The sequence below is a fragment of the Lasioglossum baleicum genome, chromosome 20 (genome assembly GCF_051020765.1).
Source record: "Lasioglossum baleicum chromosome 20, iyLasBale1, whole genome shotgun sequence".
Classification (NCBI taxonomy): domain Eukaryota; kingdom Metazoa; phylum Arthropoda; class Insecta; order Hymenoptera; family Halictidae; genus Lasioglossum; species Lasioglossum baleicum.
This window is the reverse complement of record NC_134948.1, coordinates 4,890,849-4,909,325: the sequence shown is the minus strand read 5'-3', so window position 1 is coordinate 4,909,325 and position 18,477 is coordinate 4,890,849. Positions and strand designations below refer to the sequence as shown.

The 18,477-nt window shown below is 43.4% G+C and overlaps 2 protein-coding genes and 1 long non-coding RNA gene across 7 annotated transcripts; 1 reads left to right on the top strand and 2 right to left on the bottom strand.

Annotated features, from left to right (window-relative positions):
* The first annotated feature begins 523 nt into the window (after positions 1 to 523).
* Positions 524 to 16,616, top strand: LOC143218841 (dnaJ homolog subfamily B member 6). 5 transcript variants are annotated; one of them, XM_076444359.1, is made up of 9 exons: positions 524 to 952; positions 9,694 to 9,803; positions 10,683 to 10,792; positions 11,690 to 11,800; positions 12,568 to 12,750; positions 13,032 to 13,287; positions 13,580 to 13,669; positions 14,340 to 14,509; positions 15,058 to 16,616. In XM_076444359.1, exons 2-9 carry the CDS (start codon positions 9,739 to 9,741, stop codon positions 15,060 to 15,062), a joined length of 990 nt encoding a protein of 329 aa, XP_076300474.1. In that variant the 5' UTR covers positions 524 to 952; positions 9,694 to 9,738; the 3' UTR covers positions 15,063 to 16,616. The 5 variants fall into 5 exon arrangements, with proteins under 5 accessions (XP_076300474.1, XP_076300471.1, XP_076300475.1 ...); XM_076444357.1 differs by lacking the exon at positions 524 to 952 and adding exons at positions 3,478 to 6,067; positions 6,772 to 6,873 and having other exon boundaries at positions 14,340 to 16,616; XM_076444356.1 differs by having other exon boundaries at positions 525 to 952; positions 14,340 to 16,616.
* Positions 16,188 to 17,697, bottom strand: Acbp1 (Acyl-CoA binding protein 1). The gene is made up of 3 exons (XM_076444377.1): positions 17,537 to 17,697; positions 17,266 to 17,380; positions 16,188 to 16,830 (listed from the first exon to the last, which is right to left on the bottom strand). The coding sequence occupies exons 1-3, from the start codon at positions 17,549 to 17,551 to the stop codon at positions 16,691 to 16,693; spliced, it is 270 nt and encodes an 89-aa protein (XP_076300492.1). The 5' UTR covers positions 17,552 to 17,697; the 3' UTR covers positions 16,188 to 16,690.
* LOC143218855 (uncharacterized) lies at positions 17,592 to 18,225 on the bottom strand. Its single transcript, XR_013011180.1, has 2 exons — positions 18,076 to 18,225; positions 17,592 to 17,733 (listed from the first exon to the last, which is right to left on the bottom strand). It is a non-coding gene; the product is annotated as an uncharacterized LOC143218855 (long non-coding RNA).
* Between the last annotated feature and the right edge of the window lie 252 nt (positions 18,226 to 18,477).

The window sequence follows — 18,477 nt, the reverse complement described above, 5'->3', positions numbered from 1 at the left end:
TCTTGCCGGGATTTGTATTGAATCTTATGGCGGATGCGGCAAGAATCATTCACGCTCGAATAAAAAATAATATTTGAATACTTTTCGTACAGATTTGTCGATGTACGACGGGCCAGATTGAAGCTGGAAGATTGTATTTCGTACTCGGTTTATTACGATTTGGAAACAATTACGCTTACATACAGGAAATCATTAAAAAACTAACTACAGAACTCAAACGGAAGGGTTTCGCAGAAATAATTTCTGTATGGAGATTTATGAACTTTTAAATGTTCGAAATAAAGCCTATAAAGCACACTTTAATTCAAACTGTATGTCATTTAACAGTCAATAAATTACATTTAAAAGTACAGCAACGCGGTGGAATTCGTCCGAAAGCGTTGACCCGTTGGCGAGAAAAGATGTTGGCTTCATAGTTGCGTCGACGATCATTTTTGGCTGAACTAATTATACAACTTGCATAAATAAAGATCGCCGCGTTGAATCTCGCGGGCTCTTCCAGCGAGGTGGTATTATCGACGCAACTGCTCGGTCGCAAACGCGTGCGTCGACGTTGTTCGAAGCATTTAATCGTTCGGCTCGGGTCGCTGACAATTAGTTTGAAACTTATCGATCGACTCGTTGATATGTAGAGTGTTCATTAAGGAACGTCTAAATTCCATTCTAAGACGTCGCTCGTTCGAAATTGAATTTCTACGATCGTTAAAGGAGCGGTGTGCTAGAACGGTGCTCTAGAAAAATCGAAACGGCCGTCGGCCATCTTGAATCACGCGAGCTTTGTTTGCGCCAACTTCACGCGGCAGTCGCATTTCTCTACTTTTTCGCGAGATTGTCGCTTCTCGTCTGCACTGTGTCTGTTCTCGATCCGTAACGAAAACAACGATTCGCGTATTCCCGTGAAAAAATCGTCGCCGAGTGTGTTTGGCGTGGACGCAGCAGGAGCCACTTCTCGGTGAGTCCAGGAGACAATGAGATTTCGGGAGAATTCGCAGGAAACTGCGAACATCGTGAGGAAACATCGTACTCGGACGAGGACTAACGTATTCCGTGGAACGTTTTCGAGAATGACACCGTTCCCGTTCACATCCGTGTTATCGCGCGATTAGACGCTTTTACGATTGCTCCCGCGAACCTTAGAACCTATGACAATGCGTTTTTTCAACGCCCTCGACAACGTTCCACGCGAAACCAACTCTCCCGACCAACTTTCCGCGGAACCACTCGTGTCACTTCCACCATTCGTCAACCTCGTTTTTCACCCACCGTTCCCTAGATCAAAGATAAAACCTAGCAATTCTTATCAGAAATCGGTGTGACTCGATGCGTTTTAAATCAACCGCTGAGGTTTCCACTTGGAGGAGGTTGTCGCATTTTCCTTCCTACACGATTCTTTATTTACAGACTACCCACCGAAAGTCCGTTGATATTGCCTGCGCTTCATCTCTGAAAGAACTCCAACAATTTAAAAGAAAATAGTGGACGGTGTAACTCCAAATAGTTTGCTAGTTTTCTAAGGTGTCCGCTATCGTTGAGCATGGTTTTTTAGAGACCGTTAAGACCCTGCTGGTAGATAAAAGTTAACGCTGTACGTGTACTGTCAGTCGGAGAATGAATCATTGTTTGTTTGGAGTCATTGTTCCAGATACAGTAATCTTCGATGACTTTGTTCGTAATGAGGATATCCAATGATTGATAGCTTCGAAGTGAATATTGATCTACTATATTTCGATGCATGTTAACGCATGGTTTGTTTGTAGTACCATGGGTGACGAAGCGATCGAGCTCTCTGAAAATTTCTAAGGGTCTAGTTTCTCGTTGATCCTTAAGAATATCTTCGGATATTAATCCGGATCCTGACTAAGTACCATCATTTACTATTCTGCCATTTCTATGAGTTTCTCTATCGATACGTTACTGTTTGTACCGCATTGCTGATTACAGGTGTCCTCTTTCAGAAATGATTCTGTGCTGAAGTTTCTTAAACTAAAGGCTGAATTCTAAGAGTCGATTGTAGCCTCGTTTGTCGTGTCGGATTTACCACAGAACGGAAAGTCTGTATATAAAAATGCAGTGGCACAAGGACAAAAATCGCGATGCAATTACAGTAATTTTTCTCGGTCGAACGCACCGGGTCTCACGCTCGCGAGCTACTTTAGAGTCGGCAGCCAGGATCGTCGACCGAAATTGTCGCGCGTTGTTCTTCTCCGTTAATTGCTCCCCTTTAGCCGGAGCAATTAGTTTTACTTGGATCTCGATGTGATTGCATTTATGCGAGGTCTTTAGAATCGGTTCTGCGGGACAGGTGGTCGCTGGTCCGCCTCCGAGAGTGGACTGCAGTGATTTCGTAATAGCGTGCGTTGTTTCATTATCAAACAATAATGACTCACTGGTACACGCCGGTGGCCAATTACGCGTGTAACGGAAGGAGAAACAAAGAGCTGCTCTCTCGGGTTGATAATCGTCGTTGTTCACCGAGCGATTAACACCGTTCACCGGGAACGGTTCATTCTAACCGCCGGTGGCAGACTATGGTCGACGATATCGATCGGAGATTAGCCGACCGATTAGAGGAATTCAGAACGACAACGTGTCCTCCGAGACGGGTGTGCGGCAAGAGTTGACGAACTCCCCGATCAGAATTCTTTACCGTTAACCAACGGCGCTCTCGGGTTGCACCGGCTCTATTTCTGGCAGCATTGATTTCTCGGTGGACACAGAGGTAAATAGATTATCTAGCGTATCCGCTGGCATCGCGCAATATTGTGTAACAACGTCGGACAAACGGAAGAAGGGGCCTTTTACCCCTTTTACAAACGCGGCGCTCGAAACGGTTCATTGAAACCGAGTCGCCGTACAGCGCGCCGGAACCGCAAGATGATTGATCAAATTCGTGTCTCTCTGTTAATCGTACATTGCCGACCCACCGGAGACTGGGTCAATTTTGACCCGCGATATCAAAATCAACATTCACGGACTGCATTTAGAAACAACTGGAAGATTAATCAGTATTAACCCTTTGCACTCGGAACTATTTTAACACGAAAACCAAACATTTCTTCTGACGTACATAGAATGTTTTCATTTTATGGACTCGGAGTCGCCACTCGACTGCTAAAGGTTAACTTACGAATTACCTAGTTTTAACCTGTTTGACGAGACGAATATTTCTCAACTGATTTCCATCTGTTTTATAGAAACGGCCGACGGTGCGTCGCGGAGCGCGTGTCTTTAGGGAGACGTTAACGCAACGCTGGTTGCGCTAGGTCGGGGCTAGAAAATGTCGGTTAAAAGGCCAATGAAAGGGTCTAGGACAGCCTCGGCGGCCACGGTTAATTTTAGTCGCTTATCGCTGGCTGCCTGACCCAGCTCTTCGCGCCTCTTCTTCTACGGTTTCGACTTTTCTGTTCGTCTCACCGATTCTTCCGGAGCTGCACGAGAGGTACGGACTTCTGAGAATTCGCGGAACAACGAACAAAGAGAGCAACGGACTCGAAACGGCTCGGGCAAGGATGCTGCGCTCTGCTGTCCTTCTGCCGGCCGGGGACAAACACGCGAAATCCTTTTTCCTCGATATGTACATCGCTCACTGCCCGAATATGTAAAACTGACGTCACTTCTTGGGAGAGCGCAAAAGGACGCCCACATTCTCCGTCATTCTCTCCCTCTCTCTCTCTCTCATATTCTTTCTTGTCCCGTTTTCTTGCAATCGATCGCTTTTTCCGCGGACGATCGATTCCGCCCGATCATTTCCTCGTTCTTCGCTCGACGATCTTCGCGCGAGGTTCGTCGCAATTCTTCCGAAGCGTACTCGAAACGGCGCAGCTTTTATGTAACGGTTTGCGACCTGGCATTGTCGCAACGATAATCGTGGACATAGGTGTCGTGGGCTCGATGAATATTAATCGTGCGATTAGAATTCGTCGCAACTTCGTTACCAGGGGAAGACGACGTCGACGATCGAGAGAATAATGAAATCGCGAAACAAGACTATAACCGGAGGATCTAACACGCTGGGTCCGCTGCGTAGGTCGCCGGTTTCGCGAGTATGCTAGTTGTCCGAGGACTATATCCCCCGCCCACGTGCACTTCGATTTTCCTTGAAAAACTTCGCCTTCGATCCGCGAAGAATCGTAGAGCGAGTCTCTTGACTGAGATCGATTCTTTCCGTGAAAGCTTCCTGAAACATTCTGGACACCTGCGATACCGTAGACTGCGGATTTCGTGCGTTTATGACAAAAATGAGTAAGTGAAAGTTAACTAGCAGACTGCATTCCAACAAATGATTTACTACTTACAGAAAATTGAATAGTTTTCAGCGATTCGTTGCTCGATGGGTTAAGGATCTCGCGGAAGACCGCGCCCCGGCTTTCTCGCATCGAATCGGGACATTTCGACTAGGATAGACGGAAAACGGATGGAAGAGAAAGAGAGAGAGTGAGGACGTTGCACAAGCGGCTAGGTTTATCGGGATTTGTTAAACGTTGCTCTGATAAAGGAGATAACGCGACGACTGACTGCGTTAGTCAGATCAATCGTCGCGGCCGGCTGGTAACGGCTTCGCAATCGCGTCGAGCCACGTGGTGGTATACATACATGTATATCCTCGATTGCCATTGCCGGCTCAGGAACCCCGTATTTGGAGGTTCCGTTTGATCGATACGAGCCGGACAACCTCGCGGTTTGCCAGTCGTTTCCTTGTTTCCGCGTTTCGCGACGATCAGCCGAGCGAAACCGCCCGAGCTCGCCGCGGCGGAAGCGTCGCGAAACCCGTTTCCTTTCTGCTTGAACCCTTTGTCGACTTTTTAACGACACCAAAACTGTACATGTCATTGCCGTAGTTGTAAACATGCAGTTCCTCGCAGACTCAGAACGGTAATTAAAGGTCCGATTTTCGAAAAATCGTCGGTCCAGGGTCTAAGGACAATGGCACGACAGGGGACAGGGTCCTCGAGGCGAAACTGTTGGAAAAACGCCTACAACGACCCACGTCGCGATGACTCTTCGCTCCTCGTTTCTACCTGGGACAAGCAGATCGTGTAGGCAGGCCAAAATCACCTCCGAAAGCAAAATGACTCACGGTTCCCGCGATTATCGCGTGAATACAAGCCGATTTATTATAAGCTACGTTTCCTAAAGCTCTCACCGAGCTTCGATTTGGATTCACTACGCTCATTGTTAAACAATGCGCAACGTCCGCGATGCCCGCCCATTTTCGTCGCTCACTGGCCACTTGATCTATCGTTTCTAACATTGTTGTTGCACATTTCGCTAGTAAAAATTTCTTTTAAAAGGCTTTTAAAAGTTATGGAATAATTCCCGGTGGGGGAAAATATTGGCTTGGCAAGTTAGTTGTATTGTTGGCACAATGGTGGTTGTACCGTACCAGTAGGAAGCTTAGAAATTTTCATTTACGTTATAATCTGAAACGAAATTGTCGGATGACGTTACTGGAGGTAGCTTGTTGGTTCACAATTGAAATTGTTGTTGAGAAAATTTCTTCAGCCATGGACCATTGTCTTTTAAACATAATGGAATAATTCCCGGTGGATGATGCGTTTATTAGATTGAACGTCGGAAAATATTTCCTGTCCTGAAAGGGATGCAGCAAACTCGGGTTGGATCGACATGTAATCAAGAGAAAGAGAGGGAGGGAGACAGAGGAGCCAAAGCGGGATAACGTAATGACCTCCACCTCCGTGTTTCGAACTATTTTCGATACACGTCTCGGCTAACTTTAGCGTTTTCGTTGGTCCAGTCGTGTTTGACTTTGAGCCGCGCGTTTTCCGTTCGAGTAGTCTGCCGCGAGCCACCGTCCTCGTGAAATCTTTCGCGTCTCCGGATCTTCTTTCTTCTTCTCGGAAGCAACCGGTTTCCCGCGTGCTCAGCGTCGTGCTCCGTCTCGTCCGTGGTCTCTCCTCTCAGCCAGTGTCATAACAAGAACCGTGCACTTTTGCGAGTTGGACGAATTTTGCGGGGCCGGCTACAGTGAGTTTTCGGTTGTTCGAGACGTGAACTGCGTTCGGGAGCTCGTTCGCAGGAATTCGCATAGATACACCAGGGTGATTCAGTAACTATCCGCATTGCAGTCTCAAAGTTCGCTGCGATAAGATCGTTTCCAATGAAAGCCGTCGTTGCGCAAGCATTTTCACACCCTTGGAAAAGCTTCTAGAAAAGCTTCTCGAGTCGACTCTAAAGCATCGTGAACAGTGCTAATTGGGAGACCAGAAGTAACATTCGAAAATGTTCGGACACATTCGTCGCGTGTTAAAGATGGTAATGTTTCCCGATGCGATTCTGTCAAAACGTTTGCGATTACGGAAGGATTACTTCAATCAAAACATACGCGTAACGATGAAAATGATCGCACGCGAAACGTGGAAGACATGAATCAGCGTCTACCGTCCACAATGTGGCGAGAAAGTTATCCCGTTTTAAAGTGTACTTGACTAATTAGGTGAGTCACTGCATTTTAATAGAAGAGCGACCACTCGAGCATCGACGCTCCTTCTTTTGCCTTTTCCCTTCTTTCTGGTAATCGTGATTGCGTCGATGCTGATTTAACGAATCTTCGTGCAGAATAGAGTCTGGATAGTTTCAATAAATTTAGAACAACGTTCTTGAATTCTTCGCTTAGCCATTCTCGTCGTGAATGCATCCTTCTGCTTTAAGAACGGTTTTAAAGAATTTCGTGCAACGACGAGAAACGATGTTATGGCAGAAGATTCGACGATAGCGTCGCGGACAATTACTGAATCGACCCGGCAATTGCAGTGTGGTCATGGCAAGCCTCGAGGGAGATTTCCACGTCTTTGACACGCGAGGACCACAATGGCGAAACTAATGAGGATGGTGCTGATCAGTGACCGCCGCCAGGTACACTAATCTCGATTTTCCCTCGCGAGGGAGTCGATTACGCGAGCATGGTGCAGCGGATTCACGAGTGCTCGGCCGAAAGCCATTTATACCCGACTATTTTGAAAACAGCGCGTAAAATTAACCCGACGCGAATACGTTTCCGCCGACTGGAATACTATGATACATAGTACTCGCCGGACTATTTCGGATAGCTGACATATCCTAGTTCTTTCTAGCACGGTGTCTTCTACTGAATGGAGTTCAGACCCCGGGGTTAAACCCTCGGTTTTGTCACTTCTCCAACTGAGCCGACGCGTCCAACGTAATCAGAATTTTCCGCGATGACTCGACCGAATATCCGAGCTCGATTTAACGCAGAACTAGCTAGAGATGCTTTTGCTCGCTTCCGCGAATTATAGATCATTTCTGAACAAGAGGATAACAAGTCTTTCCACAACAGAACGCTTAACTGCTCGAGTCTATCGAGGAAATTGGATGGTCAAGCGTTCGGACATTTGATTGATCGACAAACCCACAACACTTTCCTGGGCGAGCAACATAAGTCTTCAAAATTTTCGTTCTACGTGGCTCGCCCACTAATGAAGTACAGTCAAACCTGTTTTTGTGCGGTAGATAGGAACCGCACAAAAAAAAATATTCACAAACTTAATAAATAGCCATAACGAATAATTTTTCACAACATATGAAAGAACATTTTCTTATGCGATGGAGAGGGACCGCATAAAAAGAGTCTCACTTAGAAAATATGTCAGAGCTTTACGAAATAGCGAGAAAGTGCTTTCCAAACAAAATAAATACAGTGGGTGTACAAAGTGTTCGTACACCTTTTAAAAACCAATAACTTTTTCATAATTGTACCAATCGACCTGATTTTTTATAATCAATTAGAAGCATAGGTTTATGAAATTCATATTTTATGATATTTTATGATATTTATGATATAGTTTATGATATTCATAAAAAGACTTTCCAAAAATTATAATTTACAAGGTTACATGCAAAAATAAAAAAGGCATTTCTTAAAACTTTTTTATCTAGGTCTTCAATGACAATTTTAGATATATGTTTTTGTAGATCTATGTTATTTATACACATGCTGAAAATTTCATCGAAATCGATTAAAAACACGGGGTTAAAAATGGCGAAAATCGTAGTTTTACACGATTTTTGATCAATTTCTGATTGAAATCCGCAGAATCGTACATCTCTCGATGCGTGTCGTTTCTTCCTGCGTCAACCGATTTCGATAAAATTTTCAGCATGTGTATAACTAACATGGATCTACAAAACACATATTTCAAATTTTCATTAAGGGCCCAAATGAAAAAGTTATTAAAAATGCCTTTTTGCATTTTTGCATGTAACCTTACAAATTATAATTTTTGGAAAATCTTGATTGATTATAAAAAAGCAGGTCGTTCGGCACAATTATAAAAAAGTTATTCTATTTTGAAGGGCGTACGAATATTTTTTACATCCACTGTAATTAAATTACACATGGAAACATTTAAAAAGATTTTAATTTCTCATTTTAAACATGGAGAAATTTTCAAAACGTACATAATTCAATAAATATATACAGGGTGTCTTGCTATATGTGCCCATAATTATGAAAGTGGTCTAAATGAAATATTTCTTGTTTCGAGATATTTAAAGGAAACGTTGAAACAACAAAACAAACACTTTTCGCATAAATTGCAAGCAAGAGATTGCTTTCGCCCGCTCATTTTTGTCGCAAGTGCATAAAGATCCATAATCTGATAGACTCTTGTGCAACTTATTTAGTACACGGTTTAGAAAGGTACAAGTTTACGATTTATTGCGGACAGAAGTTTTGCGGAGGCTCGGCCGGCGGTTTCGTGATTCGTTAATCGCATTTCACCTTTTACTGGCGCACTTGAACCCTTGCCATCAGCCTTGAACCCATTACCGTCGCTTTCGCTGGTTTTATTCTGAAACGCGTCGCTTCTCGGTGTGTTTCTCTCTGTGTCGCAAAGAATGTCGCGCGAGCGCGTGCGTCCATCGGAAGCTTTTCGAGGAGAGGATATCTCTTTGGGCGATGGCAACAGGTGGCCGGTCGCGAGTTCCTTTGACACCCGGGACTTTCAGCTGATGTAAGTGCTCCGGAGACTTTGACTCTAGAAAGTCGTGTAGCTGGTCACGATAGCAATCAACCGCGTTGCACCGTTCACCGGTGAATAACGCTGTTCAATTCTGCGTCGCAATCTTTGCAAATTCCCTGAAACCAGCAGCAATTCTTCAAGCTTCGACTTTGTCTTCGAATTTTCATTTCTCGAGGGCTAATGGCGAACAGCGCCTTTCTATACTGAATATCTACAATATTGTAATCGAACGAAATCTCCCTGCATCACGGTTCAACAACATTCTCAGCCAAGTCGTGTGACGTAGTCGGTGACTCACGTGCCCACATGGCAGATACAAAGGATTCACGGTAGAACTACCGAGTGCTCTAGCAGAAACTTTCAATCGACAGCTTCCTAGAAACATGAAAAATCCTACGAGTGATGCGTCTATAAAGAAGATTGAAGCCCCAGGCAAAAAGTATTCAACAACAAACAACTTTTCATGCAGACAGAAAACACGATTCATTTTGTTTTCATTTTTAACAAGTTACTAGACATACAAGTATTGCATAAATGTATGGTTTTCGAATTAGATTTGTTTATACTGCTTGCAGTGAATATTTTCTGCCGGGGTTGGATATCCGTTGCCTTCTATCGGCTGTCGATATCGGTAGCCATTCCGCTTGCCAATTGGCCTGCTAATTACAATAACTGTTCTCGCATTGTTCGACAGGTGGTTGCCTAAGCTCTGACATCCCGGGCACGAGCACACTAAACGATGGTAGACTACTACAAGATACTCGAGGTGCAACGAACCGCCAGCAGCGGGGACATCAAGAAGGCGTGAGTATCCTCTTGCTCGCCTGAAACAACAGAGACAGCAGAAGATTATTCGACGAAACAGCAATTAATTTACATTTGATTCTTTTTTTACAAAAACTTATTTTTAAATACTTTACTTTGTAAAGGACGAAATTGATTTGCACAAGGGTGACTTGCAAAACCTGTATAAATCGAAGGGTAGGTTATTCGTTCGTCTCGGAGAAAAATTGACAAAACCGATTCAACGCGATACGATCTGGAGCACTGGAAATAGGCCCTGTCTATTTATTTTCCAAGCTGTGGCCAGCGGAGATGCTGGTCTCGAAGAGAGATTGAATGAATGGCTTTTTAGCCCCCGCCTTTGAAACGCCTGGCACCGATCCAGGAATCGACTCTTCCATCGCCGCAGGCCACGATTCAAAAGAGGACCAACGCGTAGTCTTTTTAATCCTCCACCGGGCTCGGACGTGGCCCTTGTGTTTCCAACACCTTGCGTCGCTTTTTTTACACCAAAGATAACACGCTTACATTCATCAACGCCCGGTCCCATCAAGGGCTAACACGTTCACACGAGAATTATTGTCTCTAGCATGAAGGCGGAAGAATGGAAGACAAATCTTGGTCAAAATAGTATCAATCATTGCCTCGAAAACTGCGGAATGAAACGTTAGAATTGCACTCGCGTTTTAAATGTACTAACTACAAGCCTGCGGATTGTTATGCAACATCAAACTTTTCTTAATTGTAGCTGGTCGTGTTTGTCATAAACTCTGATTCATACTCTTCTGCTCGTCCACCTGGACAAGTAATTCCACCAGCCAGATGTGGCTGACCCAGTGAACGTGTTATACAACACGTCTATGAGTATACAACATACTAAGGTCTACGGTTGGTTCGCAGGTACAGGAAATTGGCACTGAAGTGGCACCCAGACAAGAACCCGGAGAACCTGGAAGAAGCGAACAAAAGGTTCAAGGAAATCTCGGAGGCGTACGAAGTGCTCATCGACGGTAAGCTTCACCGAACTAACTAGCTAGCTACCTAGAAGCGAGTTTCCCTCTACGGTTCTCTCTCGACGAGGCTCTGTACACGTAAGAATCACTTCTCTGCGGCTTGAATTAATTGCCTGGCCAGGCAGAGCGTCGCGATGCCAACAGGAGACGAACCAAAGGGAGCCCCTGCTTGTCAGCAAAGCCGAATTTCGCATGAGCCTTTTCTTTCAAGCGGCCTCCAAGTAGTACGACTTATTCTGGGAGCCAGCGATGCGACTCGATCGACCACCACCACGCTCAGCGGATCTAGAACGGATTAAAGAACGATCTTTGTTAATGATCGTTTCATAGAGGAGCTACATCAGTGGGTTAACCTGCCGTCACGAGAATCGCTCACGTTTCTCAGTGGATATCCTCCTGATGTTACTTTCTATCTTCCTATTATCGATTCTATCTTAAGGAGGTACATTTTAAAAAGTCGATTCCGAAGACAAAAATTGTAAATGTAACTGTATGCGCCTAGGCTGATGCTAGGAGAAGCTGTACCTCCTTAGAACACGTTCTTGTTTGCTCCGACGAAAGCGACACGATTAATGATACACTTTGTGCTAGTAGAATGACTCGCAGCTCCACCGTGTCCCGATTCTCGAGTTTCCTGTTGGAAAAATCTGTGTCGAAAACAAGTTACCGTACAGAGAGTGGTCTGTGACCCAGTGGCGGCGGCACAGGTTCTTGCAAAAACCAGGAAACTGGAGAACCCAACCAAGTAAACGTTAGCCGGAGCATCGCTGTAATAACGACGAGCCGCTGCGTGCCGACGATTTCTCAGAATCCGAGGGGAAGAGATATTCAATCAGAAATCTTTGTTTTTCCGGGGACGATCTGTCGTGTGACCCGTGTGTGCTCGGTGTGCAGATACGAAGAGACGAACCTACGACCAACGATTGTATCAGAAGGCGTCGTCGAGGCCCGGCCGTGGATTCACCAGCCGGAGTTACTTTGACTCTGCTTTCCAGCGATTTTTCGGTACCACTTGAGAGAAAAAAGACTTTGATAGAGAGAAAGAGTGGCCAAACGTTGTTTTCTTCCATCTACTATTTTTTTTTTTATTTCTTTTCTTGACCTCTTAGCTGCCTAACCCGATTTTCGAAGTGTGTCACCTACTTTTTTTTCATTTTGTTTTTGCCTACTGAAATGTCTGAACCGTTCGGTACTCTATTCTCGTCTGACTAGTACACTCGTCGTGATAAAAAGAAAACAATTGTTCATTTCTATACGACCAGTGTACTCTCGTCGCACGCAACTAAGAGGTTCATTTGTTTTCTTTTTTCTTTTTTTTTTAATTAATCCGTAAAAATGCTTTCGACGAGCAGTCGTTCCCCGCTCGAGTCGTAGGATCAAGAAGATTTTTGATGGAGTTTCTCGATGGTCATTCGCATCGTTGCTCGTGGAAAAGAGACTTTTTTCTCATTCACGGTGTACGAGGCGCCGTGGTTAATCGCAGTTAATATTGCCTGCACACCTTTCCGCGCTTCTAACAACTGCTTGACCGACCTAACGACAATGAAACGATGATCTCGTTGATTGTTCTCGCTGCTCCGGTTTTGTTGTTACGGTGATGTTCGTCGACCGACGGTAGAAATGATCTAAGCAGTACTGTACTAACACCGCAAGCCTTGCAGCATCCGCTTCTTGGAGTTTGGAGCATCTAAAACCAATGCGAAAGCGTTTGCGATTACATGCTAGGGGATGATCGATAATATAATCGTGGTACTTTTGCGTACATTTTACAGAAAAGAAAAGGCGAGTTTACGATCAGTATGGAAAGGAAGGTCTTCAAATGCCGGGAGGAAAGAGGCGACACGAGGATGACTTTGACACACACTTCACCAACACGTTCGTCTTCAGAGATCCCGAGGAAGTATTCAGAGAATTCTTCGGCGGCACTGCTTTCTCAGACCTGTACAAGATGGGTGGTAAGTTGGCGCACGTGTGTGTGTGTGAGAAACCGCCGATGAGAATGTCTCTATGTAAATGCACGTTGATCGAGCGAATGCCATAACGACTAGACTGCGGATTTTAATAAGATTTTCGAAACATTTCTAAAGAAACTATGAATTATCTAGCAGAAAGATCTGCCGTCTAGATCGGACCATGTGTGTGCCCTTGATTAACCGAATAATAATGAAAAGATCGTTGAATTGTTTCCGACAGTGGGATAGTCGTGATTAAAACGATGTTATTAATTTTCCCAAAGTCCTCAACGGAGGGTTCCACAGGCATAGCCATCCAAGCAGTAACAGCATAAGTACATCCTTCTTCACTCCGTTCGGCCTCGGTTTTTCACCATTCAACGTTTTCGAAGGTGCGTCAGGACCGATCAACTTTACATCATTCGACGCGTTCACCAACTTCGATTCATCCCGTGGCGGAGGCGGCGGTGGAGGCGGTGCTGTCAAGAAGACAAGCACATCCACTAGATTCATCAATGGCAAAAAGATTACCACGAAAAAGTGAGTGGCCTCTCTCTTATCAGATAAGCTGGGTACTTTCGATCTACTGTAGAAATATTTCAACCGCCTTGCAATGTCGACGCATTCGCAGCTGGAAAAAGTCTTTATACAGGGTGTTTCTAGTAGGTATGATCAAGCTAACTGAAAAATCCTGTATAAAATATACGAAAATCTTTGCAAATGTAAAATAGAACGTATAATCGTAGAACTACTTACGTTACCGGCTGCGAGTGCATTCCTACTGAACCCATCGATGTTAACCGAAAACTGATGGTAACTGGTGTTTCCGCAGGGTGTTCGAGAACGGGAAGGAGACGATAATGTCCTACGAAAACGACGTGCTGAAGTCGAAGACGGTGAACGGCGTGCCACAATCTATAACGTACAGTTAAATCACAGATCTCTAGAAGAACACGCTCGCTCGATCTCTGCTCGACAATTGAGAAATTCCTGTCGTCGTTTACGTCTGCGAGTAATATCACTGCGATTCTGCCGAGACGTTGTTCCTGCTACTAACTACCTGACAGAGAGACAAACAGAGAATAGAAAATAAACGCATTATAATCGTTGGTTCGACTTGTTGCCGCGGCTATATATATATATATATATACATATATCTTCTCTTCGGGTAACGTCGAACCGGTTCTTCTCGTTTCCCCGTCTTGGAATTCTGTAACTTTACCGATTATCTTGTAAACACGGTGTACACCACCCGCAGGTCGAACCCTCTACCCCACGCATCATTTACACGAGAATCATCGTTCGTTGAGGAAGAGAGTGAGAGAGAAAATAAACATGCACGAGTTTATCATTTCATGTGTGCAGCAAACGATATCGAAGCAGCGATTACTCCGCGGCAGTGTGCGCGACTCGATGACAGTGGATTGGATCTCTTGGCTCGAGCGATCGCGATGCAGTTTCTATTTAAAAACAAAATAATACGCGAGAGAGGCACTCTTTACAAGCATCTTAAGTTTCGAGAGAGCAAGCTGCGAGATATGCTCTAATACCATCGAGTTTTTTTGTTCCCGTCACCTTCTCTGTTTCACCAGGTTCGACGAGGCATCGACGAGTCGCCAGCTAACCGACAACGCCAGCAACATCGCGATGGCTGGCCAGAACTCGAAAACAGTCCACTCCACTCCTTCAGTCGGCGAACGCCTGACAATCACGAAACAGACGCACCATCATCCACCCCCCACTAAGAAGCACACAGACAAGAGTAAGAGAAAATAGAGGGCCGCAGTTGCAGTCTTTTTTCTCGGTTCATTTTTACCACTTTCTCTTCCGTTTACACTACTACTTCTTCTTCTTCTTCTTCTTCTTCGTGTCTCTCCATTCTGTACCTCTTTCGTTGGTCTCTCTCTTCGTGTTTATCCTTTCTCCCAATCAGACTCATCTACTCGCGGCAAACAGTGAGAGAACGAAAACAGTATTCGTATACGCTACCTGCTAACTTTTACTTAATCTCAACGCATCGCGAATTGCCGATTATTTAGTGCGCAAACTCGCCGAACGAGAGAATGCTTTTTAACGATGAAAATAATTCTTCCTCAACTATCTACTCGGTTGAGACGCGGTTCGAATTAGCATACGAATATTTTCTATCCTTCCCCACTGTACATGCATACGTACAAACATATACCGTATATATAGACACACACACACCTTACAAACACACATATATCGTTGTGTGTGTGCGCCAGTCTACGAGGTCGATGTAAATTTCCGTTTCTTTTCCTAATTAACGCTGCTTTCGCTGTCGTTCAGAATAAGGAAACGTGTGTTCGGTGTCGTGCGGTTCCTCGGGGAGAGAAGGCGAGCCTATGCGAAGAAGCGAGATGCATATTTATTAATTTAGTATCGACTGGTCTCACCCAATCTCTGTTCGGTATTTTTCAATCAATAAAACACGGAAACAAAATTCGTCGTCGAGTTGTACTTGCTTTTTTTGTAAAATTCTTCACACTATTTCTCTACGAGCGTCCACGTAGAGGCTGTCTCGCGTTCTTTCCGTTTATCCTTTTCTTTTTAATTCACAAAAAGCGATCGTCGTATTCGCTTGAGACCCGACACCGTTATACGTTATACACGGTAAGTTTCGCTTGTCCCTAGTTTCTTAGACGATTAATCGATTCGTTAATTTGTAAGTTGTATGTCCATAGGCTGCGAATAGTTTATGCGAGTATAATAGACCGTTCTCCGAGGTCGAATGGAATTGTAATAGATATCTCAAGCTAATCCTATATCAAGAATGTCTCCAATCGGAAACTCGATCGTAGTTTTTCGCGTGTACTCAAACAAGAAAACCAAGTTACGCTGTAAATGCATCCACAGGACAGGACCTGCAGAACGAATACACATACACACAGAGGCAGACACATTCATAAAGAAGAAAGAATTGTTCGCCGTACAATTCTTTTAACCGTAGCAGCTGTAACCAGTGCTCTAAAAACGTTCACACGATTGTAACAATATCGATTATTGTAGATTTATATATTTGAATGACACCGACCCTGTCTATATACGCTGTGGACACTAATTTCTTCTTCGTTAGGATGAAATGTTCACGATGGATGAATGATGTTGATCATGTTGATGATGATGATGATTACGTGTTCTTTTTTTTTTAGTCGAACCACAAAAGAGGGATACAGAGAGGGTTAGGACTTTTTCTGTTCTGTCACGTTGTTTACCTAAAAAAAAACACTGAAATGTTGTAATCTTATATTTTTTTTCTTTTAGTTAGTTTCTTGCGTATGTGTATATAATGATAAGAAAAAAATGTTAAACTTACGTGGAAAAATACATTATTAATGCACGCTATTATCTCTGTTATTTTGTTCTTTCTCTTTCCTTCTTTCGTCCACCTTTGTTTCATTTAATTCATCGTAACAACATTTGTTTTTATTTTTGTATTTTATTGATATCTACATCGATACAACTACACAAGTTATGTAACAGATGTAAAAGACTCCTAAAAAAAGAAGGGGAACGTATCTTCGTGTAATACTTTTGCCATGATCGACTGTAGCAAAGTATAAAAAATGTATTCCCAAGATTAGGGTCGAGCGAAACGAGTATAAGACATTCGCTCTCGGATCAACAATACTGAGTAACAAATAGCCATACAAATTTCATTGTCATGGTAGATGATCTGCGACTCGTCGATCGGATCATCTTTGCCGTACATATAGTTCAGTGTAAAAGCATGTTTCAATATCTTTGCAGCTGTTTCACTCTTGCTTATAAAAAAGAGTCGATTTGTTTTGGGTATTTCACGTTGTATATGCGCAGAATATAGTTGTACATTCGTAAGAATATAGAAATCAGAATGTAGAATAATGTTTGTGTATACGTGCAATAGCCAAGCAACACGTGAAAAGTCTTGTGCAGATGGGAATTACTTTTTCCCAAGTTCAGCTATCAGTTCATCCACCTTTTGAATGTACTGTTCCTTCGCGGCGTCTTGACTCATGCCTTTCTTCTGGTCCCAAGCATCCCATTTGGCCTTGCCCTTAAAGTCTAGCATGCCTGGTCTCGCTAAAAAAAGATCACAAGGCGAGAGTTAGTTGCTATTCCACCGATTGGTCTTTGCCTTAAGTTTCGTTTCATACTCTATCTAGCGTAACTCCCATTGAAAAATCAATGGTTGGCTTATTTCTGGAGGTATGCCACAATTTTATTTTTAGCACCTAATCCTGTAGGATTTCCAGACTTTTGTGTTTTGAGATTTTTTTACTGTTATAGAGAACAGAGAAACTGGCAATTATATAGATATATATATAAATTAGCATTGCAAATTACGCAATGACCATTGGTTTCTATGGTCTGACGATCAAAGGTCAACTACTCGAATATTGAATCCTAATCTGACTGTACATGAACGTAATACATTTTCGTAGTGTACAAATTTGGCAAAATGTAATCGATAATCAATTGGAGCACGTTTATTCAACTAGAGCTTATTTTACATACTTGTATTGCAATCTCCCACTGTGGCCTGTTTGAATAAGGAATATAGTTCCAGCATGTTGGCATCGGAAGGTTGAGAACTCAGGTCCTTCACTTCCTCCGCTGCCTTGTTGAATCTCTAAAAATGATATTGTCGTTAAAACCGACGAACATATTGAATACAATTGAATACGCCGGAATGTCGATTACAGAAGCGAACGATAACAAAAACAATATAATAAGAAACGAACGGAACAAGGTCACGGACTAAAATATTTACTAAACACATATTTACATCGGTTAGAGACATATTTGTTCGGTGTTTATAGAAAATCTCGTCGAAAATCAATGATCCACGTTGCGTCGAAGGTGCGGATTGCGAGACTACGGAAATTTTGTTTGAGTGTCGTCATTTAAATGCCCCACTCCCACTCCCGAACGTTCCACCATACTATCCACGATAACTGTTGATAACTCTTCGGTGAGAACGACCTTCAACAAACAACAAATCTACGATAACTATGTGTTATCACCGTGTACGTCGATAACGTTTGCTGAAATAGATCCGAGAGTCCACGGTACACGTAATCGAATCTCTGAATTTAATCCTGAAATCACGGGAACTGCTCGCATCGAACGAACGCGATAAAAAAACAGAAAAAAAGAAAACACATTTACAACGTTCGTTCGAATTCGATACGCGTAATTTTCGAACTATTTAAAGCTAATCCGTTTTTAAGACAATGTTCAATTTATTCATTGTCACTCCGAATGAAGACGAAGACTCTGGACGATGACGTCACCAGGAGATCGCGTGATGTATTTCAAACTTACGGAAATGTACTCGAAGCATTTTATCTGACTGAAAATTTTATGAAAATTTTTACGAATAATCTTGCAATATTTATGAAAAATATATATAATGTCGTGCATCGTTCGCATGAAGCAGAATATAAGTAGCATTGCCATTGTGGATATGTATCTATCCTCTCTGACATTCGTTTCTCCTTTTAAATAACTTGAATGAGCCAGAAATAATTTGTAAAATCTTTTACTTTTTTTAAAAACTACCGCAGTCTAATTATTATTATGTTTATCTTTTAAATGCCCAGTCAGCCAGGCCTGCCGGCTTGCCTCGAGCAGAAATCGAGCATTAGCCTGGCGAGCAGATGGCGGGCATTATGCTGTCAGAACGACGATCAAAGCTGCTCGAAGCATAGGATGTTCGGAATCTGC